The following is a 27,690-nucleotide window of genomic DNA, read 5'->3' on the forward strand; positions in this document are numbered from 1 at the left end:
TGAAAATACGTGTTTGTGTGTACAAGGGGCGGAATTGGGCTGCCTTCAACTCAGGTGGAAAGAACCCAAACCAAAGCCTGGATTGGATTGATTGTGGAATTTAGTTGAACCGAAAAACCGTTCAATTGCAAATTAAAAAGCCCAATATTTGCGATGTTTTGACATTTGGGCCGCCCAGCCCCTATTCACGTTTCATTGTTATTGGCCTATTTGCTATAACAACCCATCACATATTGGAGAAATCTTAGGCAATTTTAGGATATCTTGTTTTGGTAGCTATTAGTTGTTTTAGTAGTGTTAGTTTTTTTTTTTTTGAAGTGCGTTGCACGTTGACAATGCTCGTTATATTTTTATTTTTTATACTCTTTTAATTTTTTATCTATATAATATTTAAATATAAGTTTTTTATATTAAAATAAATACAATTGGTTAATTTGATTTAGACTTTACCATATGAATTACTTGTAATGTTATTTCTTATGTACTTGATTCTATTTTTACATAATGAAGTTGTCTCAAAATAAAGTTCAATTCAATCTTTATACCTAATCCTTCAGTCCCTAATTTATAAAATACAGATTCTTAAAACATGATAGGTGCTCAAAAAAAAAAAAAAAGTTATTACTCAATCCTAAATCAATATCTATATACAGCTATAATGAAAAATAATAATAATTTTTTTTACTAGCAAGTAAAAGAAAAGAAATGAGAAGATGATCTAAATTAATAATGGTAGTCATTTTGACTATAGTGATGGTATTACTTACCTAGTGCATTACAGCATTAGAGAAAGGAATATATGAACATACACGCAAACTCTTAAAATCCAAAAAATGATCCAAAATAGAAATACATAGTTCTAGTTTTTTCTAATTTTATAAATACTATTTTCTTTCAAGTTAAACATATTTATGATATAAAAGAAAAAATATCAAGAAAATTAAAAATGCCTAATTAGGACGCCATCTATTTATTACAAGGGGATATAAATCTCTTACTAAATTAAAATGATAGTAGTTACAAATTAATTTAATAACGAAAAAGAAAGTAATAAATAATATATTTTTATTAAGAAAAAAAACTATTTTAAGAACTGAACATAAAAATAAATAAATAAATTATATTAAAAAAAAACCAATTTGAATTTCAAAATCTGAAAATGCTATAATTAATTAAATTTAATTTTGATGGACAAAACAAAAGCTAAGTCAATAAATGAAAATTACAAAGCAAATCATATTAGGATCTAATATTGGTCAGTTGATGAATTTATTTAACTGTTTTGTTTCTCAATTGTTCTAAGTTGCAAATTTAAAATAAATAAATAAGTTAATTAAGTAATAAAAAAAACATTATATCGTCTCCAAATAAACCAATAATTTTTCCTACAACCACAAAAAAAAAAAAGAGTATACTTTTTTCTTTTTTATTATATAAATTTATTTGTTTAAAAAATAATTTTTGAAAATTATATCGAATCAAATAACAAAATGTAATTTTTTTTTTCTTAATCAGGTCTGCTCAAGAAGAAATAAAGTGCTCTCAGCGAGTATATATGATCCATCCATGAGGATCGAATCCTCGACCTTATCTAAGGGAGAAGAGTGTCGAACCACTCATCCAAACACTCCTTAATATAAAATATAATTTTCGAATTGGCTACAACTAAGGCTCTTTTAAGATATTCTAAATTTCATTGAGAGCGATATCAGAAATCTCATTATTCATTCTCTCTATTCCCACATTTCTATATAGTATAGACTTAGTTATTTGAATAGCAATAGCTAATAGTTATTTGAGTAGCTTTCCATAAAACGAAGCTAAAAGCTAAACGTTACAGAGTTAACTTTTTATAAAATCTTATTTTAACTACTAAAAGCTAGTTCAAATGTTTTATGATCTGGTTGATCTTTTCACTTATGTGAGAAATGAATATTCATAGAAGAGCTACCTTTGTTATATAGCTTATAATATTCCCTGCTCTCTCAAATTTCTCTATTTTCATCCCATCGCTTAATGTCACCAAATTTGGCTTGGTGCTTGTCATCCCACAACACAAAAAGTGCCTCAAAAAGCAAAAAATCAAGACATTATCATAATTTTATTAATTTCAATTGAAATTTGAATTGTAATTTATATATTAGGTATATCATTCAAGCTATTCCTTGCTTCATTTTATAGGTTGTATTTTGTTTACTTTACTTAATTAGTATAATTTTTAATAACTCGTTGATATAGAAATTATTTCAATGCATTTAGTTGACATCAGTTTATTATTATTTTTTTAATCTTTATTTTGATAACTTTGATATCATTATAATACAATTACATTTACTTAATTTTTGAAGGAATTAACTAAATTATGAAATATATAAGTATTATTTTCGAAATAAAATTAATCTTATTAATTGAAATTTCTAATGGAGTCACTTGTTGTTAATGAATTTATTAATTTATTTTATTTTTTTAAACTCCAACTAAGCAATTCTATTGACACAAAATTTTGTTTTAGTTACATCGAAGGATATTATTTAAATTAATAATTATAAAACTCTAATCAACTCAAGAAGTTTTTTTTTGCGTTTGTATGGTTTTATTGCTCGATTATTGTTTCAGGCTGGAGCTGTTCTGTGTTTTGCAGGCTGACTTGATCATGATGGCTTATGTGAAATGAAATTTCATATACCGCAAGAAAAGATACTTCGGGGTTTGAGCGGTTGACCTGGTCGGCAGATCTTTTCAGCAATTGGGCCCAATGAGTGCTGGCCGGGTGGAAGCCCAACAAGGAAATATCCAAAACATTTTTTTAAATATTGACACAAATTTCAGAAATGGATAGACAAGACCTTAGACCTTCAATTCATGCCAATAAAATTTTCCTCCTTTTTCTTTTATTTTATTTCATTTTCTTTTTAGGTTAGGATATCAAATTATTTAAAAATGTTTTTGGTTTATATTTTCACACCGATACCAAAACCAAAATAAAAATATGAATGTATTCTCAAATTTAAGTTGTGGGTATGAAATTTTTTTAAATAATAGATTACACATAAAAGTATCAAAACCACCAAATTTAACTATTCTATTGAAAATAATAGAAAGCTATGAACTATACTATTGATGGATTGCAGACCCAGGGAAATAAATATATATATTTTTTTTAATTTTGCTTTTTCATTCATTTTTTCTCTTTATTTTCTTTCATATCGAATCAAACACAGCAATAACAACGCAATGTTTTTCACATTTTCCACCTTGAAGGGAAGCGAATTCAGAAGACCCGCGAGTCATTTAGCAGAAATTAAGACAAAAAAAGCGAGTCAATCTCGAGTCCTGACGCCTGGGTCCCAGACATACATTGCCCAGATTCAAGTTTACGCTTGAAAAAGAACAAAGTTTCCATATGCTGTGGGCCATCTGATCCTGACCAAAACCAGGAACATAATCCTAAAATCTACTTTGTTTAAATAATAAAATTAATTACCCAATGCTTACTTAATTGCTACTGCTGTCTGCTACTGCACGCAGTGAGATTTTGTAAGAGTAAGAGAATTTGATTTGTGATTGTTATCTAATTCCACCACGATGATGATGATGATACAACCAGCAGGATTAATATTAACTAAAGAAAAAAAGAAATAAAAGAAAAGAAGAGAGAAAGAGAGAAAGAAAGAAAAGAAGAGAGAAAGAAAGAAAAGAAATGGAGGCACTGGTGCACATACGAAAAGAATCCCCATAAGTCCTTTTTTGGTTTTTTCCCAGAAAACCCAAGAACTTAAAAAGAATTATAAAAGTAAAAACAATATGTAAAGTTAGATTATGTATATATTAATATTAATCTTTTAGAACAAGGTAACATGGTGTTTTTCTTGTTGTTGTTTGTTGGGTTTTTAATGTCCGAATCTTGTGGGCAAAAAGTCGTATGCACGAACACACATACACCCATTTTCTTTTGTTTTTGATTTTGAAAAGTTATCCAATCAGATGTTAAACAAAAGCTGGAAAAACTTCAATTTTTTATAATAATTATTAATAGAAATAATTTGTTTTCGGGTTATTTCAAAAGAAAAAGGAAAAGATGATATGAAATGCGATTTTATATTTATGTGTTTAATTGTTTTTGTTTTGACCCGATTGGGTATAGAAACTGTAGTAAAAACTGACACTTTCTCTGAACCAAAAAGGGGTCTTTGATTGATTGTCAATTACAAAACATTTACTAGTCGTATTTTCAATTTATTTATTGCGTGACTCTATTTTGTAGATGATTTTTTATTTATTTACTATTTTTTTCTTCTTTTGTTTTTGGTTTGGTTCGGTGCGTGAGGGGAGATTTTTATTAGAGAAAGAAAGAGATGTCCTTTCGGGTTTTCTTGAGATTTCTTTATTGCTAGTCCTATTTAGGGTTCCTTAACTTTACTCTTATTATTCTCTTTCGAGTTTTTGGTTTCCGATTTTGTTTTGGGTAGCTTCAGTTCTGGGTTTCTTTTGTTTAATTCCTAAATTTGCCTCTTTTGACCCATTTGGGTCGTTAGATTTCTTCTTCTTCTCATCTGGGTCGTTTGATTCTCTTCCTTTCAGACTGTTTTGTAGTCTGATTCAAGAGTTCCGTGGTTTGTCTGCAACAAATTTTGTGGCTTTTAGTGTATTGCTAATCTGGGATCCATAGATTTCTTGCAAAATTTAGGGTTTTGTTTTTGATTTGATTCTACAGCCGGGCTTAGGTTTTGGGAGGCATTGGTGTATTTAGTTCTGCTATTTTGGGAAGTGTCACTCTCTTAATTTGAAAATATATTGAGGGGTCTTGGCATGTATGCATGATGTTTCATGCTCAAGGTCCTTCAAGGAATCATTGCAGTCTCCTTGCAGTCCTCTGTAGCAAAACCTCTGATAGTAAGCAGAAGCAGCCTGCCTCTGGTGATAAGCCCAAATACCCTTTTCCTGAGCTTGTTTCTTCTGGGCGTCTTGAGGTAAACCTTCGTTTCTATGGCTCTAAATTTTCATTTTTGTTAATGAACTTCTATAGCTTTAGCATTTATTTATTTGTATGTGTGAATGCAGGTCCAGTTACTGGCTAGTCCAGGCACTGATGAATTCCGGAGAGTGCTTCAGTCTTCGGAGCCCAATATTGTGTACTTGCAAGGAGAGGTTATTGAAGATAGTGAAGAAATTGGTTCTCTGAGGTTGGGAGACGTTGACTTGTCCAATCCAGAAACGTTATGTGATTTATTTGGTTCTACATTGCCTGCCACGGTGAGTGGTTGTCGTCAGATTGTTAAATTCGTGCTGGCCTTTTTTTCTTGTCCATGACAATTAACTTCGTTGATGGTTCTACAATGATATGTTGGGGTCGCCATGACTAGGAGTGTTCATTTATGTGCTGTGCCTAGGGCATTTGAGTTGAGTAAGAACAAGGAAATAACTGTTTTTCGACTTCCTTGTTCAATCCTTTATTCTTGTATTTTAATTGTTATATTAGATATTTAGCTTGAAGTGATGCATGATGTTCTATGCTTCCTAAACCTTCAATTCATAGATTAGGGAGCATGAAAGCTTTGGAGAAGACTGAATTCTTAAAATGAAACAAGCTATTGGTTTATTGCATCTAATTTTCTACTGTTTTTATGAGGTTACTTTTATAGATAAATGCTATTTAGTAATTGCTTAATAGTATACATGTTAATCAATTACTTTTCCCTCAAAATGAAAGTAGAATATGAAGCATGGAACAGAGAAGATTGAAATACAGTTTTTTTTCCTTTGTAAACTGACAATTGCCTATAATTCATCTTTGCCAGTTATTAACTATCCCAAGTGTATGCCAATTGTAGGCCAATATTATTTGGCATCATTTGTAGCATTTGAACTAATTATTGCTCACAATTTTTACAGGTTTATTTAGAGACTCCGGATGGTGAAAAATTAGCTGAGGCACTTCACTCCAAGGTATATATGTATATTTATTTCTGTATATAGTCTTGAGGTTATCGTTGCCTAGGTCGATGGAGGTGTAGGTTATAAAATATTTGATGGATTTGATTTTTAAGTTGACTGGAAAAATGGTGTTTTGAAGCTGGAAATGTTCACATGCATTTTTATCTGATATTTCTTAAGATTTATTGATCTGGGTTTTTTGCTTCTGGCAGGGAGTTCCCTATGTTATATATTGGAAAAGTGTACTTTCATGTTATGTAGCTTCTCACTTTCGTCATGCTTTATTGTCAGTGGTACAAAGGTATGATCATCTGTTTGCTGTGGTTTGATACTCTCACAAAAAAGATAAAAAATAAAAAGGTCCTGTGGATTAAGATTGTGAGTTTTATATATCAGATCTTCCATAGCATATTCATTTGAGGGGCTGAATTTTTTTTGCATGCTTTTCTTTAATTATTAAAAATAATTAGTTCCATGCTCTCTTCTCGGTCACAGTTCTTGCAGCCACACGTGTGATGCATTCCAACTTGCGCATGCATCATTCAGGCTCTACTGTCTACAAAACAACAATTTCGTAGCTTCTAATGGCCAGAAAGTCAGTGGTAAACCTGGGCCAAGGTTGCTTGGGGATCCACCAAAGATTGACATTACTCTACCCGAGGCAGATGTTCAGGATGAAGAAAGTTCCTCTGGGAGTCTTCCCGCTATAAAGATATATGATGATGATGTGACCATGCGATTTCTTGTTTGTGGACTGCCATGCACACTGGTAATTTGGTGCATATGGCTTTTATTTTATTTTTTCTTTCTTTTGCTTGGTTCAACAAATTAACGATATTGTTCTCTGGGTGTGCACTGATTTAAATCTGCATTGTCTTCAGGATGCGTGTTTATTGGGATCTTTGGAGGATGGGCTAAATGCTCTCTTAAACATTGAAGTGAGTTCAATTTTAGCTCATATTACCATTTTAATTAATAATCTTCAAACTTTTACATTTAAGAACACAAAGAGGCTAGTATTGAAAAATGTCCATTATTTTTCCACTTATACTTTTGTTTCAGTTTTTTCACTTATATCTTTGTTCCAGTCCCAAGTGTTGCTAATTGTTCATGAACCTTTTCATGTATAAATTTATCACAAACAATTGACCAATCTAATTACCTGCAGCAACCAAGTGACTGAACTTCAGTGCTTCACTATTATATATTAATTTTTTTGTCTTAAATTATTTTAATTGTCTTATTTCTATTTCTTTTTTCCTTGATTGTGTTTTTGCAGATTCGTGGGAGTAAGCTTCATAATCGGGCAAGGTATTGAATGATTTTTCCCTTGTTTGTTGCTTTCAATCCCTTTGTTTTATAGTGCCATTCTCTCTGATTTGGGTGGGCCATTTTATCATTAACTTCTTACAAAACACAGCACCTTCTTGAACTTTATGTTTTTTTCCCCCTTGGATCCTATCCATTGCTCACAAATGCCATTTTGATTTGCAGTGCTCCACCTCCTCCTTTGCAAGCAGGGACATTTTCTCGTGGTGTAATGACCATGCGATGTGATATATCAACGTGTAGTTCGGCTCATATATCTCTTTTAGTATCTGGCAGTGCACAAACTTGTTTTAATGATCAGGCAAGGATAAATTTTCTTTTCAGAATATCTGGCTCTCTGCTTGCTTCTTGGTCTGAGACTCTGGGCTGTTCAATGCTTTTATCTCCTTGTCATCTTTATTTTTTTCAAGTATGTGTAGTTATGGATAAAATGGTAATGTTTTCTTGTCTCTTTTTCTGGGTTGTGGTCTTATTGCCTCAGCTTTTGGAGAATCATATCAAGAATGAACTAATTGAGAATAGTCAGCTAGTCCATGCATTGCCTAGTTCTGAGGAAAGCAAATTGCCTGCTTCTGAGCCTCGGAAGTCTGCATCTATAGCCTGTGGGGCAAGCGTATTTGAAGTTTGCTTGAAAGTTCCTACATGGGCTTCTCAGGTAACGTTCTCTTAAAAAGCCAAATGAAAGCATTTATGATTGAAATAAGAACTTGTTTTGCAAAATGCTTGTTAGTACCTTTTGGGAAGACATTAACTTGCAAATAATTAAATAAATAGTTCTTCATGTGCATGTGTGAAAATCAGTTGTCATAAGCTTATGCAACAATAATTTATTGATTGGAAGGATTAATAAACACTTTTTAATTGAATGGTACCTTCTGCATTGAGAGGTGTACTAAACATTGTGAATTGTTCTTTGGTTTTAACCTGTCAGGTGTTATGAATCCTGTTGTAGGTTTTACGGCAACTTGCTCCTGATGTATCCTACCGCAGCTTAGTTATGCTGGGAATAGCTAGTATTCAAGGATTATCTGTGGCTTCTTTTGAAAAAGATGATGCAGAACGCTTTCTTTTCTTTTGTTCAAAGCAACGCAAAGATCTCTATCCAAACAATTCTATCCTCACTAAGCCGCCTAGTTGGTTGATACCTCCTGCACCTAGCCGAAAAAGATCTGAGCCATGGAGAGAAACTAAACCATTGATTTCCTTTGGCCTTGAACGTGAAAACGGAGGAAATGTTAAACAGAAACTGAATGTTGCTGCTATGAGGCCAATTCCTCATACACGGCGTCATAAGATGTTGCCTTTCTCTGGATTTTCAGAGGGTGAAAGATATGATGGAGATCAAGGAAAGCCTAATTTGCCAGTTGCTCCAGTAAAGCATGGTGTTGCTGGCCCAGCTCCTGTATCGCATCGGAAATCTCTGTCAAGCTCTTACCAGGCTCAGCAGATTATTTCTCTAAATCCATTACCTTTGAAGAAACATGGTTGTGGCAGAGCACCTATACAAGTTTGCTCGGAGGTACAAGTCATTTTTTGTTTCCCAAATTCTATTGGATAAACACTTTATTTATATTATTTACACGCATATGCTTCTGAATGTATGAACTTGTGTATTAGGACTGGACTGGTATTATTTTCACTTTGACTTCTGCGTTTACATTTTGTTTGGGAACAAAAAGAGAGGAAAGAAAAAAATAGAGGGAAATATTGAGAAGATTCCACCCTTTATTTTCCTTCATCTTGTTTGGATATCGGAGAAAAATGAAAGGAGAAAAGTTTCCCCTTATCTTGTTGGAGGGATTTAAATTAGGCGGGGCCAAAGGAAAATAGATGTTAATTTTCATTCCTCTTATTTTCGCTCTTCCCAAATTCATCTTCCTCTTTTTCAAATGTGTGTGTTTGAACATTTCTCTTCTTTTATAAGAGACAATCCCATGATTCTAAGTAAAATGTATTTGACTCTACAGCTAACATTGCCTCTTGTAAGTATGTATTTAAAGTCGTAAACAGATAGTCTGACAAAATAAATATTTTGCTGACATGTCCTTGGACCTGAGAGATGCAATATTGCAATTTGATGAAAAGGACCTTCTTTTATCTGCATCGGGTTTTATTTTCTAACTCCCTGCATCCAAATATTTATCCTCTGGCAGGAGGAGTTTTTGAGGGATGTAATGCAGTTCTTGATCCTTCGTGGACATACTCGCCTTGTTCCTCAAGGTGGACTGACTGAATTTCCTGATGCTATCCTTAATGCAAAACGCCTGGACCTTTTTAACTTATATAGAGAGGTAAGCTCTTCAATGTGCTAAGTTTGGTGGAAACCTGCCCAGATTTTTTAGTATTAAGAGTGGAAAAAATTGGCTTTTCAGGTTGTTTCAAGAGGAGGCTTTCATGTCGGGAATGGTATCAACTGGAAAGGACAAGTTTTCTCAAAGATGCGCAATCATACATTGACCAATAGAATGACTGTATGGTGCCCTTCTTATTCTTTTTAGTCTTTCTTTTTGATTCAATAACTTCAGAGTTTATTACAAAGTTGGAGGGCTTGGCTCCAACTAGATGCACTAAAATTTTAGTTGTTAAGCATTAGACAAAGGCGATCCTTTCCTTTTGAACTTTATTACTCTTGGGTTCTGATTCTATATCAGTAGAAAATTAATCTCTTTCTTTCTTTTTAATTATACCAATGGCAGTGCCTTGTTGCTTGGCCTATTGCAAATTGGGGTTAACTGCTTTGTCTTGTCTGCCATTTGGGAATAATCAAATGCTTCTTTTTTTCTTTTTTCCAAATGATTATCAGGGTGTTGGAAATACACTGAAAAGACATTATGAAACGTACCTTTTAGAATATGAATTGGCCCATGACGATGTAGATGGAGAATGCTGCTTGTTGTGCCACAGGTTCTCTCTTTCTCTCTCTTTATCTATCTATCTATCTATCATCTATCATCTATCATCTATCATCTATCTATAGTGCATGATACTAACAACAATTTTCTGGGTAAGCAGTAGCGCAGCTGGTGATTGGGTGAATTGTGGAATATGTGGTGAATGGGCTCACTTTGGCTGTGACAGGAGGCAAGGGCTTGGTGCCTTTAAGGTAGTTTTTGTTATAATTGAACATCAGTTGAGCATTTGCGATTTGGACTTTCATTCTCTTTTTTATGTTTATTTCCTTTTGGGTATATCAGCAAATTGCAACATAATTGATCTTTTTAATGACAGGACTACGCCAAAACAGATGGACTAGAGTACATTTGTCCCCATTGCAGCATCGCAAATTTCAGAAAGAAATCCCAGAAAACAGCCAATGGATATTAACAAAGCCTTGAGGCTCTTGACCCATGTTCTGCTCATCTTACTCTTTTTTTTCATTTTATTCTGTTCCTTCTATTTTCCTATATAAATGCATAAGAGAAGTAGGAATGTAATTATTGTATTTGTATCCCCCATTGTTGTCTCCATATAGATTAGTCCATTAAGAAGCGACCCCCCAATTTTTCCCTTACATATCTGTCTTGTACTCTGGAAAGAGCCATCCCGAGGAAGAATAATTGTAGAATATATATATATATATATATATTTTTTTTTTAAAATTAATTTAACGAGGTAATTTTCTTAACTGGATATAAGATTATATGAGAAAAAATTAGTGAAGTAGAAGGGTGTTTGTGCTATTATCATTATTATTTGTTAAGGTGGAGGAATTTTTATTTGTTAGGGTGGTCTGTAAGTAACACCTTGAGGCTATTTTACGAGTTTGATTTTATGTCACTATAAAGGAATCCGTTCTTCAAAAATCAAATTTATGAGGTTATGGTTTATATCTATATTCTTCAAAAATCTTGTAAATCTAAATTTAGAAGGCATAAATTCTAGCTGTTTTGGGAAATGGGAAATTGTATTTTGTGGCAAAATTTGAGTTTTCAAATGGAAACAATATGTAAATGCACAAACACTTAAAAGGCTCTTTCAACGGGATGCTTCATAATTATCAGTTACTCGAACTACCATGATCTAATTCAAATGGGTAAATGACAAATAAAAAAAAAAAAAAAAAAGAAAAGAAAAGTAATTTCCCTTGCTGAATGTATATGAAAATTCTTATAGATATGCTGAAGTATTTCACAATGCACTACCTAGAACGAGGAAAAAATGAGATAGAACGAGGAAAAAATGAGAAAGAACTGTGCTTCGATAATTTTATTAGATTTTTTAAGTACCTGCTACCTCAGCAAAGCTTAAAAAATGAGTTATGAATTGAGGAAATTAATGTAATGTATTGGGTTTAAGTTCTCTGCAAAAAGCCTTTTCTTGCTTGACAATCCCATCGCAACCATTGGCTATGGTGCTTTTGCTGCAGTTGCTACTGGGGCTGTCGCTGCGGTTGCTGTTAGCCGAAGCATTAGTGAAGCTAGATTTCTTCTCCCCACATGCAATTCCGCATGATAAGGATGCCTTCCCACTAGATATGGCAGAAGCGAGAGCTATTGGCATGAGGCAGAGGCCTTTGCTCTGAAGATACTGTATGGCCGTAGTCACATTGGATTCCAAAAGGTTAAGTACTTCCTGCTCAAAGGCAATTTGGTCTGGAGATGGAGAAACTTCAAGTCCCAAACCAGCTGACGGTGAGAGTGACAGACTCCTAGAACCCTAAAAATAAGGCCAGATGATATACTGTTAGAATAGAATGTAAAGATACGTGTAGAATGGAGATGCTAAGTCAAGCACATTAGGGACTGCGATTTAAGCTGCTATTCAGAAAAACTTTATTCACAGAAACATTTTTTTCTGAAATAATACCGTACCTCAGCTTGACCATCTGTAATGAGAGGAATGACTGCTCCTGCTGCTCCTAGCCTGCTCATGCTAAGTACCTGCAAAACAATCCTACAACTTAGTTATGTTTGAAAACTGAAACCAAAACTAGCCTGCTAGTTACAAGGCCAATTCCTAAAGAATTATTGTGAATACTTCCCCATTATTCTACCTTCACTTGGAGTTGAAGAAATTTGACATACTCTATGATCTCATCAAGCATAGATGCCTTGTCAATCTGCAAACCATGTGCTAGTCTCATTGAAAACTAAAACAACAGTTTATGTAATACATACAGCAGAACCAAGAGAAGACAATACCTTAGTAGAATTAGGTACGAGTTCTTGTAGATTCTTCATCCTTTCAGCAATTTTTTCCCTCCGAAGCTGTTCTTACATGAAAAAAGAAAAACTGATGACTTTGAATCCACATATAAGAAATAATTTTGAATTGAAATAATACTATGAGAATGACTAACCCTTTCAGCTATACTATGTGGATCAGTAGCCTGTCCACGACGAGCCCTTACTCGAGGCTTTCCTGTTCCATTGCATTCAACAGCAGGAGCTGTCGATGTTGTCTGCAATTGAAAATGTAAACTTGGTTGGTATTATAATACTCAATAAGATTGTGTTAGAACTATATGAGAAATTGCATTTATAAATTGACAAGTGAAAAGAACACTGAAGTATAACTAGCACCTGTGACAGAAATGATACTCCATTTGATGCCATTGTTGTATTGGGCCCAGCTGCGAAAGCAGACGCAGGATAACTTTGCATATCTTTCTTATCCTGCAACATTATATGTAAAGAAAAATCAAAATGAATGTAATTCTTGGCTTTAGATACCTAAACAAGAAATGGCTTCATCCAACCAGAAATTATTTGGGCGTTAATTCTGCTAAATTTTTTAAGCTCATAACCTTAATTCCAAACAGACTAAATACATAACATGTGCTTTCATCTTCTACCAAAAAAAAAAAAGGCATGTTCTTTCCAATATCGAGTGAATTTCATGTGTTCTAGTCATAAAGGTTAGAAGCAGCAAAACAGAATCCAGAAAGGAAATTTCAATCTAGATGCCAAACAGATCATCTCTATATAAGTGCAATTAGCTACATTGAAGACAAATATGGTAGCTCATACCTTTGTAGTGACTGCTTCAGACAACTTATCAAGTTGCAGAATTTGATCCATACAAACATATCTCTTCTCCATAAAGTCTGTCTCATCTTCCAAACTTCCTCCATGGAGACTGAATTGCTGCATTTTGTCTTGTCCCATCACAGCAGACACAGAAGAAACACTATCATAAGAGGCTAAAGGCCACAGTTGTGGAATTGATGATAGATTTTGAATAGCACTGCTATTGTATGAGTATCCGACATCAATGCCAACCTCATCAACCACTTGAAGCTGCTTTGGATAACTAAGATCCACTGAACCTAATGCAGGTATAGCTGAACCATATTGCAGACCCACATTTCCAATCTTCAAGCAGCCATTCAAAATTGACGGTTTATGATTACAATTTTGACCTTCTTTTGAATCTCCATCAACCCATGATGAAGAAGACAGAATGTTGTTAATATATTCTTCCATAATTAATAACAAATCACAATCAAATTATTTAGTGAACTTCACTGTAGTCTGCAGAAGGAACTCCCTAATATGTATCTCTTTATACAGATCCCAAGAACTGCAACTAGCAATAAGCAAATATTATTAGGAACATATATACAATAAAAAGAGAAGAAAAAAACTTAATTTAGTTTGAATACTGTATGTATTTTCTGCATGAACTAAAAAGAAAAGGAAAAACCTTTAAGAAATTGATCACATAGAACAAGAAAATTGAATCACAGTAGTAATTAATAATTAAATTTCTGTAAAGAACTAAAGAAATCCATGATTTAAGCTTAAGGTACAGAAAAAGAGTAGCAGTGTCTGTACTCAGTACTAAGCAGAAGCTTTCTCTTTTGTGTTTTTTAACCTTCTCTTCAGCATCGAGATAGAGAGAAAGAAGCAACAAAAGTAGTTGGCTTTTAACAATGAAACCGCTCTTTTTAATTTTTTTTCAAATAAAAATTTTATTTTTTATTCTTTTTACCAGTACCTTAATCAACGTGTCAGATTTTTATTTGGCCACGTCATCCTGATTCTGTTTCTATTATTTCTTCTTGTTCGCACCATTTTTCGCTCCCATTTTCGTCGTTAGGCAAAACGTTTCAATCCGCGATACTCATTTTCCAGTAATGCCCTTAGAGGATAAAAATATAAATCCAATTTAAATGTTAATGCACATGGGCGTTTTGGTCATTAAAAGTTCGGATGTTTTATCCGCCCGGACAAAGCGGAGAAGTTTCGGTTCCTTTTGAAATTAGTGGTTCTACTGGTGCATAATGACGAAACTGACCTTCGCAAATTCAGATTGATTTACGAGGCTCTAAGGATAGTTCAGTAATTAAACACATAAATATCCAACATCAGACTGCACTTGAGCCAAGTCAAAAAAAACCAAAAAAGCTGTTAGGCATGATTTAAGCTAAATTCAAGCTGAAAATCCAAAATTAAAAATGCAATCAAAAAATTACATCATTTTGTAATTCTAGAAATTTTATATATCTTTATATTTATTATTTATCAAACTAAGGAGGGCAAAAAATAAATTTTAAAAAATTAGGAGGCTAAATCAAAGAAAAAAAAAAGTTATAGTATGCTTTTTAAAGTAAGAAAACCATAATTTATTGGAGAATGACTTATTTATTGACAGTCGGTCAATCTGATTCTTTTTGGGGCTTAAGCAAGGAATGTCCGAGCAGGTTTCTGTCACTAGAAAATGGGATCACCATATTACTAAATTATAGGAACTTGTAGCCATTACACATACTAATTAAATAAAAGCTGTTCCTAATCAGTAATTAATCATCTAGAAATGCATTTTTCACAAGGGTTAACGACCTATTGGCGACATTTTACAGCTACAAAGTTTAAGTTGTTTAAACAAGGCTAAGCATAAAACAGCCCATAGTTCTATAACTTCTACAAAATCACCATAAAAATGACACTTTAGGCTGAGGGAGGGGGAGGTTGCTGATAATGCTGGTGAGGATGCAGGAGCTGGTTAGGTTTGGTGTGAGCAGCAGCGATGGTAGACTCAAAATTGGTTACGCGTGTCTCTTGCAAGTCAATATAGAAACTGCAGTATATTGCGGAGTTAACCCTTGCAATAACTGCAATAATGATTGTCGCCTATTTTAGAAGTTCCACAGGTGTAACAGAAGGCAGCTCCGCACCTATGACAAATCCATGAAATAATGTTAATTGAAAATGATAAATAATTTTCACAACAAGGGAAAAGAATAAGGTTTTGAAGCATAACAATGTTAATTAAAAAAATATATATTTAAAAGGGAAGAGGTAAAAGAATATCAGAATAGCATAGGCAAGACATTCATTTGTGCAACTTGAACAGAAATTATGTAATTTGACAAAAGTTAAATACAAACAGAATATGACAATAACATGAATAAAGATCATAATATGAAGTTCTCAATTGATCTAGTTGCAAATTTGTAAGACTGTATGTATCATGTCTTTTAGCTATGAGTTATATCTTCATAGGACTTCATGACTCAAAAGAAATAAAAGGAGATCAATACCCTCTGTTCAACCAAAAAGATGAAATTTGGTAATTGGAAAGAACGAAATGAATGAAATTCTGTGTCACCAAACTTCATTTTGTTGCTTGAAAATCTCAGTTTGAAGAATATTCAAGACTACAGTCTCCAATAGCAATGTATTTCTTCAAAGCTGCATAAAAGCTAGAAAATTGGAAGCATGCTTATTATACATCTGCAAGTTTGTGTGTATATATATATATAAGGTGATGAAGCAGAGTTTTCTTTCAAACTTTTCCCCCAAATTTTAATGAAAATACTGGATTTTGAGATATTGATACAGCACAAACTAGACAATCAATGAATAGCAACCAAAAGCATGTTAAGTGTTGCTAATTTTTCACTTATATCTTTGTTCCAGTCCCAAGTGTTGCTAATTGTTCATGAACCTTTTCATGTATAAATTTATCACAAACAATTGACCAATCTAATTACCTGCAGCAACCAAGTGACTGAACTTCAGTGCTTCACTATTATATATTAATTTTTTTGTCTTAAATTATTTTAATTGTCTTATTTCTATTTCTTTTTTCCTTGATTGTGTTTTTGCAGATTCGTGGGAGTAAGCTTCATAATCGGGCAAGGTATTGAATGATTTTTCCCTTGTTTGTTGCTTTCAATCCCTTTGTTTTATAGTGCCATTCTCTCTGATTTGGGTGGGCCATTTTATCATTAACTTCTTACAAAACACAGCACCTTCTTGAACTTTATGTTTTTTTCCCCCTTGGATCCTATCCATTGCTCACAAATGCCATTTTGATTTGCAGTGCTCCACCTCCTCCTTTGCAAGCAGGGACATTTTCTCGTGGTGTAATGACCATGCGATGTGATATATCAACGTGTAGTTCGGCTCATATATCTCTTTTAGTATCTGGCAGTGCACAAACTTGTTTTAATGATCAGGCAAGGATAAATTTTCTTTTCAGAATATCTGGCTCTCTGCTTGCTTCTTGGTCTGAGACTCTGGGCTGTTCAATGCTTTTATCTCCTTGTCATCTTTATTTTTTTCAAGTATGTGTAGTTATGGATAAAATGGTAATGTTTTCTTGTCTCTTTTTCTGGGTTGTGGTCTTATTGCCTCAGCTTTTGGAGAATCATATCAAGAATGAACTAATTGAGAATAGTCAGCTAGTCCATGCATTGCCTAGTTCTGAGGAAAGCAAATTGCCTGCTTCTGAGCCTCGGAAGTCTGCATCTATAGCCTGTGGGGCAAGCGTATTTGAAGTTTGCTTGAAAGTTCCTACATGGGCTTCTCAGGTAACGTTCTCTTAAAAAGCCAAATGAAAGCATTTATGATTGAAATAAGAACTTGTTTTGCAAAATGCTTGTTAGTACCTTTTGGGAAGACATTAACTTGCAAATAATTAAATAAATAGTTCTTCATGTGCATGTGTGAAAATCAGTTGTCATAAGCTTATGCAACAATAATTTATTGATTGGAAGGATTAATAAACACTTTTTAATTGAATGGTACCTTCTGCATTGAGAGGTGTACTAAACATTGTGAATTGTTCTTTGGTTTTAACCTGTCAGGTGTTATGAATCCTGTTGTAGGTTTTACGGCAACTTGCTCCTGATGTATCCTACCGCAGCTTAGTTATGCTGGGAATAGCTAGTATTCAAGGATTATCTGTGGCTTCTTTTGAAAAAGATGATGCAGAACGCTTTCTTTTCTTTTGTTCAAAGCAACGCAAAGATCTCTATCCAAACAATTCTATCCTCACTAAGCCGCCTAGTTGGTTGATACCTCCTGCACCTAGCCGAAAAAGATCTGAGCCATGGAGAGAAACTAAACCATTGATTTCCTTTGGCCTTGAACGTGAAAACGGAGGAAATGTTAAACAGAAACTGAATGTTGCTGCTATGAGGCCAATTCCTCATACACGGCGTCATAAGATGTTGCCTTTCTCTGGATTTTCAGAGGGTGAAAGATATGATGGAGATCAAGGAAAGCCTAATTTGCCAGTTGCTCCAGTAAAGCATGGTGTTGCTGGCCCAGCTCCTGTATCGCATCGGAAATCTCTGTCAAGCTCTTACCAGGCTCAGCAGATTATTTCTCTAAATCCATTACCTTTGAAGAAACATGGTTGTGGCAGAGCACCTATACAAGTTTGCTCGGAGGTACAAGTCATTTTTTGTTTCCCAAATTCTATTGGATAAACACTTTATTTATATTATTTACACGCATATGCTTCTGAATGTATGAACTTGTGTATTAGGACTGGACTGGTATTATTTTCACTTTGACTTCTGCGTTTACATTTTGTTTGGGAACAAAAAGAGAGGAAAGAAAAAAATAGAGGGAAATATTGAGAAGATTCCACCCTTTATTTTCCTTCATCTTGTTTGGATATCGGAGAAAAATGAAAGGAGAAAAGTTTCCCCTTATCTTGTTGGAGGGATTTAAATTAGGCGGGGCCAAAGGAAAATAGATGTTAATTTTCATTCCTCTTATTTTCGCTCTTCCCAAATTCATCTTCCTCTTTTTCAAATGTGTGTGTTTGAACATTTCTCTTCTTTTATAAGAGACAATCCCATGATTCTAAGTAAAATGTATTTGACTCTACAGCTAACATTGCCTCTTGTAAGTATGTATTTAAAGTCGTAAACAGATAGTCTGACAAAATAAATATTTTGCTGACATGTCCTTGGACCTGAGAGATGCAATATTGCAATTTGATGAAAAGGACCTTCTTTTATCTGCATCGGGTTTTATTTTCTAACTCCCTGCATCCAAATATTTATCCTCTGGCAGGAGGAGTTTTTGAGGGATGTAATGCAGTTCTTGATCCTTCGTGGACATACTCGCCTTGTTCCTCAAGGTGGACTGACTGAATTTCCTGATGCTATCCTTAATGCAAAACGCCTGGACCTTTTTAACTTATATAGAGAGGTAAGCTCTTCAATGTGCTAAGTTTGGTGGAAACCTGCCCAGATTTTTTAGTATTAAGAGTGGAAAAAATTGGCTTTTCAGGTTGTTTCAAGAGGAGGCTTTCATGTCGGGAATGGTATCAACTGGAAAGGACAAGTTTTCTCAAAGATGCGCAATCATACATTGACCAATAGAATGACTGTATGGTGCCCTTCTTATTCTTTTTAGTCTTTCTTTTTGATTCAATAACTTCAGAGTTTATTACAAAGTTGGAGGGCTTGGCTCCAACTAGATGCACTAAAATTTTAGTTGTTAAGCATTAGACAAAGGCGATCCTTTCCTTTTGAACTTTATTACTCTTGGGTTCTGATTCTATATCAGTAGAAAATTAATCTCTTTCTTTCTTTTTAATTATACCAATGGCAGTGCCTTGTTGCTTGGCCTATTGCAAATTGGGGTTAACTGCTTTGTCTTGTCTGCCATTTGGGAATAATCAAATGCTTCTTTTTTTCTTTTTTCCAAATGATTATCAGGGTGTTGGAAATACACTGAAAAGACATTATGAAACGTACCTTTTAGAATATGAATTGGCCCATGACGATGTAGATGGAGAATGCTGCTTGTTGTGCCACAGGTTCTCTCTTTCTCTCTCTTTATCTATCTATCTATCTATCATCTATCATCTATCATCTATCATCTATCTATAGTGCATGATACTAACAACAATTTTCTGGGTAAGCAGTAGCGCAGCTGGTGATTGGGTGAATTGTGGAATATGTGGTGAATGGGCTCACTTTGGCTGTGACAGGAGGCAAGGGCTTGGTGCCTTTAAGGTAGTTTTTGTTATAATTGAACATCAGTTGAGCATTTGCGATTTGGACTTTCATTCTCTTTTTTATGTTTATTTCCTTTTGGGTATATCAGCAAATTGCAACATAATTGATCTTTTTAATGACAGGACTACGCCAAAACAGATGGACTAGAGTACATTTGTCCCCATTGCAGCATCGCAAATTTCAGAAAGAAATCCCAGAAAACAGCCAATGGATATTAACAAAGCCTTGAGGCTCTTGACCCATGTTCTGCTCATCTTACTCTTTTTTTTCATTTTATTCTGTTCCTTCTATTTTCCTATATAAATGCATAAGAGAAGTAGGAATGTAATTATTGTATTTGTATCCCCCATTGTTGTCTCCATATAGATTAGTCCATTAAGAAGCGACCCCCCAATTTTTCCCTTACATATCTGTCTTGTACTCTGGAAAGAGCCATCCCGAGGAAGAATAATTGTAGAATATATATATATATATATATATTTTTTTTTTAAAATTAATTTAACGAGGTAATTTTCTTAACTGGATATAAGATTATATGAGAAAAAATTAGTGAAGTAGAAGGGTGTTTGTGCTATTATCATTATTATTTGTTAAGGTGGAGGAATTTTTATTTGTTAGGGTGGTCTGTAAGTAACACCTTGAGGCTATTTTACGAGTTTGATTTTATGTCACTATAAAGGAATCCGTTCTTCAAAAATCAAATTTATGAGGTTATGGTTTATATCTATATTCTTCAAAAATCTTGTAAATCTAAATTTAGAAGGCATAAATTCTAGCTGTTTTGGGAAATGGGAAATTGTATTTTGTGGCAAAATTTGAGTTTTCAAATGGAAACAATATGTAAATGCACAAACACTTAAAAGGCTCTTTCAACGGGATGCTTCATAATTATCAGTTACTCGAACTACCATGATCTAATTCAAATGGGTAAATGACAAATAAAAAAAAAAAAAAAAAAGAAAAGAAAAGTAATTTCCCTTGCTGAATGTATATGAAAATTCTTATAGATATGCTGAAGTATTTCACAATGCACTACCTAGAACGAGGAAAAAATGAGATAGAACGAGGAAAAAATGAGAAAGAACTGTGCTTCGATAATTTTATTAGATTTTTTAAGTACCTGCTACCTCAGCAAAGCTTAAAAAATGAGTTATGAATTGAGGAAATTAATGTAATGTATTGGGTTTAAGTTCTCTGCAAAAAGCCTTTTCTTGCTTGACAATCCCATCGCAACCATTGGCTATGGTGCTTTTGCTGCAGTTGCTACTGGGGCTGTCGCTGCGGTTGCTGTTAGCCGAAGCATTAGTGAAGCTAGATTTCTTCTCCCCACATGCAATTCCGCATGATAAGGATGCCTTCCCACTAGATATGGCAGAAGCGAGAGCTATTGGCATGAGGCAGAGGCCTTTGCTCTGAAGATACTGTATGGCCGTAGTCACATTGGATTCCAAAAGGTTAAGTACTTCCTGCTCAAAGGCAATTTGGTCTGGAGATGGAGAAACTTCAAGTCCCAAACCAGCTGACGGTGAGAGTGACAGACTCCTAGAACCCTAAAAATAAGGCCAGATGATATACTGTTAGAATAGAATGTAAAGATACGTGTAGAATGGAGATGCTAAGTCAAGCACATTAGGGACTGCGATTTAAGCTGCTATTCAGAAAAACTTTATTCACAGAAACATTTTTTTCTGAAATAATACCGTACCTCAGCTTGACCATCTGTAATGAGAGGAATGACTGCTCCTGCTGCTCCTAGCCTGCTCATGCTAAGTACCTGCAAAACAATCCTACAACTTAGTTATGTTTGAAAACTGAAACCAAAACTAGCCTGCTAGTTACAAGGCCAATTCCTAAAGAATTATTGTGAATACTTCCCCATTATTCTACCTTCACTTGGAGTTGAAGAAATTTGACATACTCTATGATCTCATCAAGCATAGATGCCTTGTCAATCTGCAAACCATGTGCTAGTCTCATTGAAAACTAAAACAACAGTTTATGTAATACATACAGCAGAACCAAGAGAAGACAATACCTTAGTAGAATTAGGTACGAGTTCTTGTAGATTCTTCATCCTTTCAGCAATTTTTTCCCTCCGAAGCTGTTCTTACATGAAAAAAGAAAAACTGATGACTTTGAATCCACATATAAGAAATAATTTTGAATTGAAATAATACTATGAGAATGACTAACCCTTTCAGCTATACTATGTGGATCAGTAGCCTGTCCACGACGAGCCCTTACTCGAGGCTTTCCTGTTCCATTGCATTCAACAGCAGGAGCTGTCGATGTTGTCTGCAATTGAAAATGTAAACTTGGTTGGTATTATAATACTCAATAAGATTGTGTTAGAACTATATGAGAAATTGCATTTATAAATTGACAAGTGAAAAGAACACTGAAGTATAACTAGCACCTGTGACAGAAATGATACTCCATTTGATGCCATTGTTGTATTGGGCCCAGCTGCGAAAGCAGACGCAGGATAACTTTGCATATCTTTCTTATCCTGCAACATTATATGTAAAGAAAAATCAAAATGAATGTAATTCTTGGCTTTAGATACCTAAACAAGAAATGGCTTCATCCAACCAGAAATTATTTGGGCGTTAATTCTGCTAAATTTTTTAAGCTCATAACCTTAATTCCAAACAGACTAAATACATAACATGTGCTTTCATCTTCTACCAAAAAAAAAAAAGGCATGTTCTTTCCAATATCGAGTGAATTTCATGTGTTCTAGTCATAAAGGTTAGAAGCAGCAAAACAGAATCCAGAAAGGAAATTTCAATCTAGATGCCAAACAGATCATCTCTATATAAGTGCAATTAGCTACATTGAAGACAAATATGGTAGCTCATACCTTTGTAGTGACTGCTTCAGACAACTTATCAAGTTGCAGAATTTGATCCATACAAACATATCTCTTCTCCATAAAGTCTGTCTCATCTTCCAAACTTCCTCCATGGAGACTGAATTGCTGCATTTTGTCTTGTCCCATCACAGCAGACACAGAAGAAACACTATCATAAGAGGCTAAAGGCCACAGTTGTGGAATTGATGATAGATTTTGAATAGCACTGCTATTGTATGAGTATCCGACATCAATGCCAACCTCATCAACCACTTGAAGCTGCTTTGGATAACTAAGATCCACTGAACCTAATGCAGGTATAGCTGAACCATATTGCAGACCCACATTTCCAATCTTCAAGCAGCCATTCAAAATTGACGGTTTATGATTACAATTTTGACCTTCTTTTGAATCTCCATCAACCCATGATGAAGAAGACAGAATGTTGTTAATATATTCTTCCATAATTAATAACAAATCACAATCAAATTATTTAGTGAACTTCACTGTAGTCTGCAGAAGGAACTCCCTAATATGTATCTCTTTATACAGATCCCAAGAACTGCAACTAGCAATAAGCAAATATTATTAGGAACATATATACAATAAAAAGAGAAGAAAAAAACTTAATTTAGTTTGAATACTGTATGTATTTTCTGCATGAACTAAAAAGAAAAGGAAAAACCTTTAAGAAATTGATCACATAGAACAAGAAAATTGAATCACAGTAGTAATTAATAATTAAATTTCTGTAAAGAACTAAAGAAATCCATGATTTAAGCTTAAGGTACAGAAAAAGAGTAGCAGTGTCTGTACTCAGTACTAAGCAGAAGCTTTCTCTTTTGTGTTTTTTAACCTTCTCTTCAGCATCGAGATAGAGAGAAAGAAGCAACAAAAGTAGTTGGCTTTTAACAATGAAACCGCTCTTTTTAATTTTTTTTCAAATAAAAATTTTATTTTTTATTCTTTTTACCAGTACCTTAATCAACGTGTCAGATTTTTATTTGGCCACGTCATCCTGATTCTGTTTCTATTATTTCTTCTTGTTCGCACCATTTTTCGCTCCCATTTTCGTCGTTAGGCAAAACGTTTCAATCCGCGATACTCATTTTCCAGTAATGCCCTTAGAGGATAAAAATATAAATCCAATTTAAATGTTAATGCACATGGGCGTTTTGGTCATTAAAAGTTCGGATGTTTTATCCGCCCGGACAAAGCGGAGAAGTTTCGGTTCCTTTTGAAATTAGTGGTTCTACTGGTGCATAATGACGAAACTGACCTTCGCAAATTCAGATTGATTTACGAGGCTCTAAGGATAGTTCAGTAATTAAACACATAAATATCCAACATCAGACTGCACTTGAGCCAAGTCAAAAAAAACCAAAAAAGCTGTTAGGCATGATTTAAGCTAAATTCAAGCTGAAAATCCAAAATTAAAAATGCAATCAAAAAATTACATCATTTTGTAATTCTAGAAATTTTATATATCTTTATATTTATTATTTATCAAACTAAGGAGGGCAAAAAATAAATTTTAAAAAATTAGGAGGCTAAATCAAAGAAAAAAAAAAGTTATAGTATGCTTTTTAAAGTAAGAAAACCATAATTTATTGGAGAATGACTTATTTATTGACAGTCGGTCAATCTGATTCTTTTTGGGGCTTAAGCAAGGAATGTCCGAGCAGGTTTCTGTCACTAGAAAATGGGATCACCATATTACTAAATTATAGGAACTTGTAGCCATTACACATACTAATTAAATAAAAGCTGTTCCTAATCAGTAATTAATCATCTAGAAATGCATTTTTCACAAGGGTTAACGACCTATTGGCGACATTTTACAGCTACAAAGTTTAAGTTGTTTAAACAAGGCTAAGCATAAAACAGCCCATAGTTCTATAACTTCTACAAAATCACCATAAAAATGACACTTTAGGCTGAGGGAGGGGGAGGTTGCTGATAATGCTGGTGAGGATGCAGGAGCTGGTTAGGTTTGGTGTGAGCAGCAGCGATGGTAGACTCAAAATTGGTTACGCGTGTCTCTTGCAAGTCAATATAGAAACTGCAGTATATTGCGGAGTTAACCCTTGCAATAACTGCAATAATGATTGTCGCCTATTTTAGAAGTTCCACAGGTGTAACAGAAGGCAGCTCCGCACCTATGACAAATCCATGAAATAATGTTAATTGAAAATGATAAATAATTTTCACAACAAGGGAAAAGAATAAGGTTTTGAAGCATAACAATGTTAATTAAAAAAATATATATTTAAAAGGGAAGAGGTAAAAGAATATCAGAATAGCATAGGCAAGACATTCATTTGTGCAACTTGAACAGAAATTATGTAATTTGACAAAAGTTAAATACAAACAGAATATGACAATAACATGAATAAAGATCATAATATGAAGTTCTCAATTGATCTAGTTGCAAATTTGTAAGACTGTATGTATCATGTCTTTTAGCTATGAGTTATATCTTCATAGGACTTCATGACTCAAAAGAAATAAAAGGAGATCAATACCCTCTGTTCAACCAAAAAGATGAAATTTGGTAATTGGAAAGAACGAAATGAATGAAATTCTGTGTCACCAAACTTCATTTTGTTGCTTGAAAATCTCAGTTTGAAGAATATTCAAGACTACAGTCTCCAATAGCAATGTATTTCTTCAAAGCTGCATAAAAGCTAGAAAATTGGAAGCATGCTTATTATACATCTGCAAGTTTGTGTGTATATATATATATAAGGTGATGAAGCAGAGTTTTCTTTCAAACTTTTCCCCCAAATTTTAATGAAAATACTGGATTTTGAGATATTGATACAGCACAAACTAGACAATCAATGAATAGCAACCAAAAGCATGTTAAGTTTCATCTTTATATTCCACATTTCTGTACACAGTACTTCATAGTTCAGGAGAAGAATGCCAACGTCAATATGCAACTTAAGATATCTGCTTTAGATTAGAACATAATGTGCAAGTATTCAGTGATAACTGTAATGAAAATTCAAAAAATGCAATATTAAAACTTTATGCAAAGTTATCAATTCGGCTCTTAACCATTCAGATGGAAAGTAATATTTCAAGTGTGAATATCATATCCTCTATGATTTATCTTTCAATGTCTATGATTGCCAGCATATCTACCCAGTCCAACTTTCATTGACAGATACTTATTTAGGAGAACAATGGATTAAATGTTTATGAATGTTATAAATCTGAGGAAGCTTGATTACTACCTGCGCGAAGAGTACTCAAGAAAAGAATCAAGAAATGAGCTCTTAAAACTGATCAGAACTCTTAAAACTCTCCCTATTTACCATTGGAAAGCTTTAAATGAGGTCATATTAGAAAAAAAGGGCAGCTCTATGACAACCATACTAAAATATTGTTTTTAATGGGAACTATTCAGTCAGGATTAAGGTGATGAACCTGTTACCTCAGATATAACACAAATGATAACAAGTATAACACAAACAAAATAATTAAGCTTGCTAATAGATCAATCAAGCAAACCCATTCACAAGGCAGAAAATCCATTTGACAATTTGAGAGAACACCCGAACAAACAGAAAAAGAGAAAAGGTGAAAAAAGAAAAGGAAGGAAAAGAAAGAAAAGAAAGAAATGCAAAACATACCTGCATTTCATAAACTTGCAACCTTGAGTCCTCTCAACAAAGATTCTACATTTTGGGCATCTCCTCCAATTTTTATTCTCTGCCAGCTTCATTAACATAATATCTTCCCTCTCTCTTTCGTCCTTAGGCAATTTCCTAAACGCCTGACATTCAATTCCTGAATGCCAAGGTACCTTACACTGTGCACAAAACATTCTAAAACAATTAGGGCACTCTGATTCCCTTACAACCTCTCTTCCATCGGCAATCAACAAGGCAGAGCAATCTTTATAAGGACAATAAAATTTTTCAGACCCAGGAATTAGAGCTTCACATAAAGCATTACCCCATCTATCAAACACTTCCTGAGGAAGAATCAAGCGACAATGCTCAGGCTCTAATAAGCCTACACAGCCTGACACAGGACAAGGAATATAGGTTATATTATCTTGCAATTTGGAAGCCACGTATTTGGCCATGCAATCTCTACAGTAAGAATGGGTGCAGCCTTTGATGGTAAATGACTCATCAAAACTCTTGGGTTCAACGCAAATTTCACAGACGAATTCTCTGTCGTTTTGGGATTTTGAAGATTGTCCATTTTCGTTCACTGAATCAACAAAAAGAGTTCTTCCTCTCTTAAAAGTAGTAAAACCAGGTTTGAATTTAAGTACCCTGATATCATCCTTGTCATCAAGATAGCAAAAATCTTGATTATCCTGGGACAGATCAACGAAATTTTCTTGCTTGATGGGTTTGGCTTTGGTGGTGGATTTGAGAGAAGCCATGATAGCGAGATTAAGGTCCCTTTCTTCACTGTACCGCTCAACAGAAATTGCAGTTTGCTTTGTGTTGCCTTTGTTTGATTTGGGTGTGCAGCAAAACCGAAAGTCATCATTATCGTCGTCTAAGTACACAATCTCGTTCACATCATCCATCCCTGCAATAAAATTCTCCACTTTTGGCTTCTTCCTTGATCTACTACGTTTCTCCTGTTGCTTTTCTGATGGTTCTGGTGGCTTTGGGCTGCCCAGTGGTTCTGTGCAGAGCCCAATCAGTTTGATTTTCATGGCAATTTTGGAACTTGTGAGCTCCCTTTTGGGTTTGAGATGCAGATTCTTTGTGATTAGCTCTTGCCTCTTCAGATTACCTTTCAAAATTAAAATTTGAACCTTCTTTTGGCTGTTCCCATTGATTGTAGTTTGATGGGTTTGCTTCCATGGAAAGCTTTTGATTTGAGTGGATTCTGCGATTTACCACTTTTACTGGTGAATTTATTTATTTAGTAATTCGCCTTTAAATTTTACGCAAAAACCCTGATGTTATAAAATTTTATAAACTTTTCGTATTAGCAACAACAATTTTTTAATATTTTTAATTTATATATGTAAAATATTATTTTAACAAATGATTATTATAATTTTTGCAATAATATTATTCGTAATTTTTAATTATTTAATAAATATTTAATTGATCTAGGGTTCTCCTCGTATGCGTATGCATTCTCTCAGCTCTCTCGTTTCCTAGGTTTCCTTCTAATGGAACCGAATATTGGTGACCTTTCTCTTGATGATGAAGAGGAGATCCTTGATTTGGCCAACAATCAAGTGGTTTCCCCTACGGTTGCTACCTATGATTTTTGTTTGGTGGGAATGTTCCTAACCTATTCTCGTATAAATGTGCCGATAATGAAAGAGACGATGGCTGAACTTTGGCATCCTTTGGGCGGTGTGACTATTTCA

At 34.1% G+C, this 27,690-nt stretch overlaps 5 protein-coding genes and 1 long non-coding RNA gene across 10 annotated transcripts; 2 read left to right on the plus strand and 4 right to left on the minus strand.

Moving 5' to 3' along the window:
- Positions 1–3,605: 3,605 nt before the first annotated feature.
- On the plus strand, positions 3,606–10,888 carry LOC105638023 (AT-rich interactive domain-containing protein 4). Its single transcript, XM_012221728.4, has 15 exons — positions 3,606–4,970; positions 5,062–5,253; positions 5,893–5,946; positions 6,147–6,235; positions 6,430–6,703; positions 6,816–6,872; positions 7,214–7,245; positions 7,429–7,564; positions 7,745–7,918; positions 8,216–8,782; positions 9,417–9,554; positions 9,636–9,734; positions 10,067–10,167; positions 10,276–10,366; positions 10,492–10,888. The coding sequence occupies exons 1-15, from the start codon at positions 4,818–4,820 to the stop codon at positions 10,585–10,587; spliced, it is 2,253 nt and encodes a 750-aa protein (XP_012077118.1). The 5' UTR covers positions 3,606–4,817; the 3' UTR covers positions 10,588–10,888.
- Positions 10,889–11,443: 555 nt separating this feature from the next.
- LOC105638024 (uncharacterized) lies at positions 11,444–14,146 on the minus strand. Of its 3 annotated transcripts, none has more exons than XM_012221729.4 (8): positions 14,040–14,146; positions 13,233–13,785; positions 12,786–12,878; positions 12,563–12,664; positions 12,405–12,470; positions 12,257–12,322; positions 12,075–12,143; positions 11,444–11,919 (listed from the first exon to the last, which is right to left on the minus strand). In XM_012221729.4, the coding sequence occupies exons 2-8, from the start codon at positions 13,686–13,688 to the stop codon at positions 11,536–11,538; spliced, it is 1,236 nt and encodes a 411-aa protein (XP_012077119.1). In that variant the 5' UTR covers positions 13,689–13,785; positions 14,040–14,146; the 3' UTR covers positions 11,444–11,535. The 3 variants fall into 3 exon arrangements, with proteins under 3 accessions (XP_012077119.1, XP_012077122.1, XP_012077121.1); XM_012221732.4 differs by having other exon boundaries at positions 13,233–13,791; XM_012221731.4 differs by having other exon boundaries at positions 13,909–14,086.
- Positions 14,147–14,909: 763 nt separating this feature from the next.
- LOC149493999 (uncharacterized) lies at positions 14,910–16,083 on the minus strand. The gene is made up of 2 exons (XR_016322151.1): positions 15,749–16,083; positions 14,910–15,382 (listed from the first exon to the last, which is right to left on the minus strand). It is a non-coding gene; the product is annotated as an uncharacterized LOC149493999 (long non-coding RNA).
- A 130-nt stretch (positions 16,084–16,213) lies between these two features.
- LOC149494000 (AT-rich interactive domain-containing protein 4-like) lies at positions 16,214–19,993 on the plus strand. Its single transcript, XM_089725063.1, has 9 exons — positions 16,214–16,350; positions 16,534–16,669; positions 16,850–17,023; positions 17,321–17,887; positions 18,522–18,659; positions 18,741–18,839; positions 19,172–19,272; positions 19,381–19,471; positions 19,597–19,993. The coding sequence occupies exons 2-9, from the start codon at positions 16,580–16,582 to the stop codon at positions 19,690–19,692; spliced, it is 1,356 nt and encodes a 451-aa protein (XP_089581189.1). The 5' UTR covers positions 16,214–16,350; positions 16,534–16,579; the 3' UTR covers positions 19,693–19,993.
- A 555-nt stretch (positions 19,994–20,548) lies between these two features.
- Positions 20,549–23,251, minus strand: LOC149494001 (uncharacterized). Of its 3 annotated transcripts, none has more exons than XM_089725064.1 (8): positions 23,145–23,251; positions 22,338–22,890; positions 21,891–21,983; positions 21,668–21,769; positions 21,510–21,575; positions 21,362–21,427; positions 21,180–21,248; positions 20,549–21,024 (listed from the first exon to the last, which is right to left on the minus strand). In XM_089725064.1, the coding sequence occupies exons 2-8, from the start codon at positions 22,791–22,793 to the stop codon at positions 20,641–20,643; spliced, it is 1,236 nt and encodes a 411-aa protein (XP_089581190.1). In that variant the 5' UTR covers positions 22,794–22,890; positions 23,145–23,251; the 3' UTR covers positions 20,549–20,640. The 3 variants fall into 3 exon arrangements, with proteins under 3 accessions (XP_089581190.1, XP_089581191.1, XP_089581192.1); XM_089725065.1 differs by having other exon boundaries at positions 22,338–22,896; XM_089725066.1 differs by having other exon boundaries at positions 23,014–23,191.
- A 763-nt stretch (positions 23,252–24,014) lies between these two features.
- On the minus strand, positions 24,015–27,207 carry LOC105638025 (RING/U-box superfamily protein). The gene is made up of 2 exons (XM_012221733.4): positions 25,970–27,207; positions 24,015–24,487 (listed from the first exon to the last, which is right to left on the minus strand). The coding sequence occupies exons 1-2, from the start codon at positions 27,016–27,018 to the stop codon at positions 24,409–24,411; spliced, it is 1,128 nt and encodes a 375-aa protein (XP_012077123.1). The 5' UTR covers positions 27,019–27,207; the 3' UTR covers positions 24,015–24,408.
- Between the last annotated feature and the right edge of the window lie 483 nt (positions 27,208–27,690).

This window comes from Jatropha curcas, chromosome 8 (assembly GCF_041381405.1).
Source record: "Jatropha curcas cultivar XTBG-Jc1 chromosome 8, XTBG_Jcur_1.0, whole genome shotgun sequence".
Classification (NCBI taxonomy): Eukaryota; Viridiplantae; Streptophyta; class Magnoliopsida; order Malpighiales; family Euphorbiaceae; genus Jatropha; species Jatropha curcas.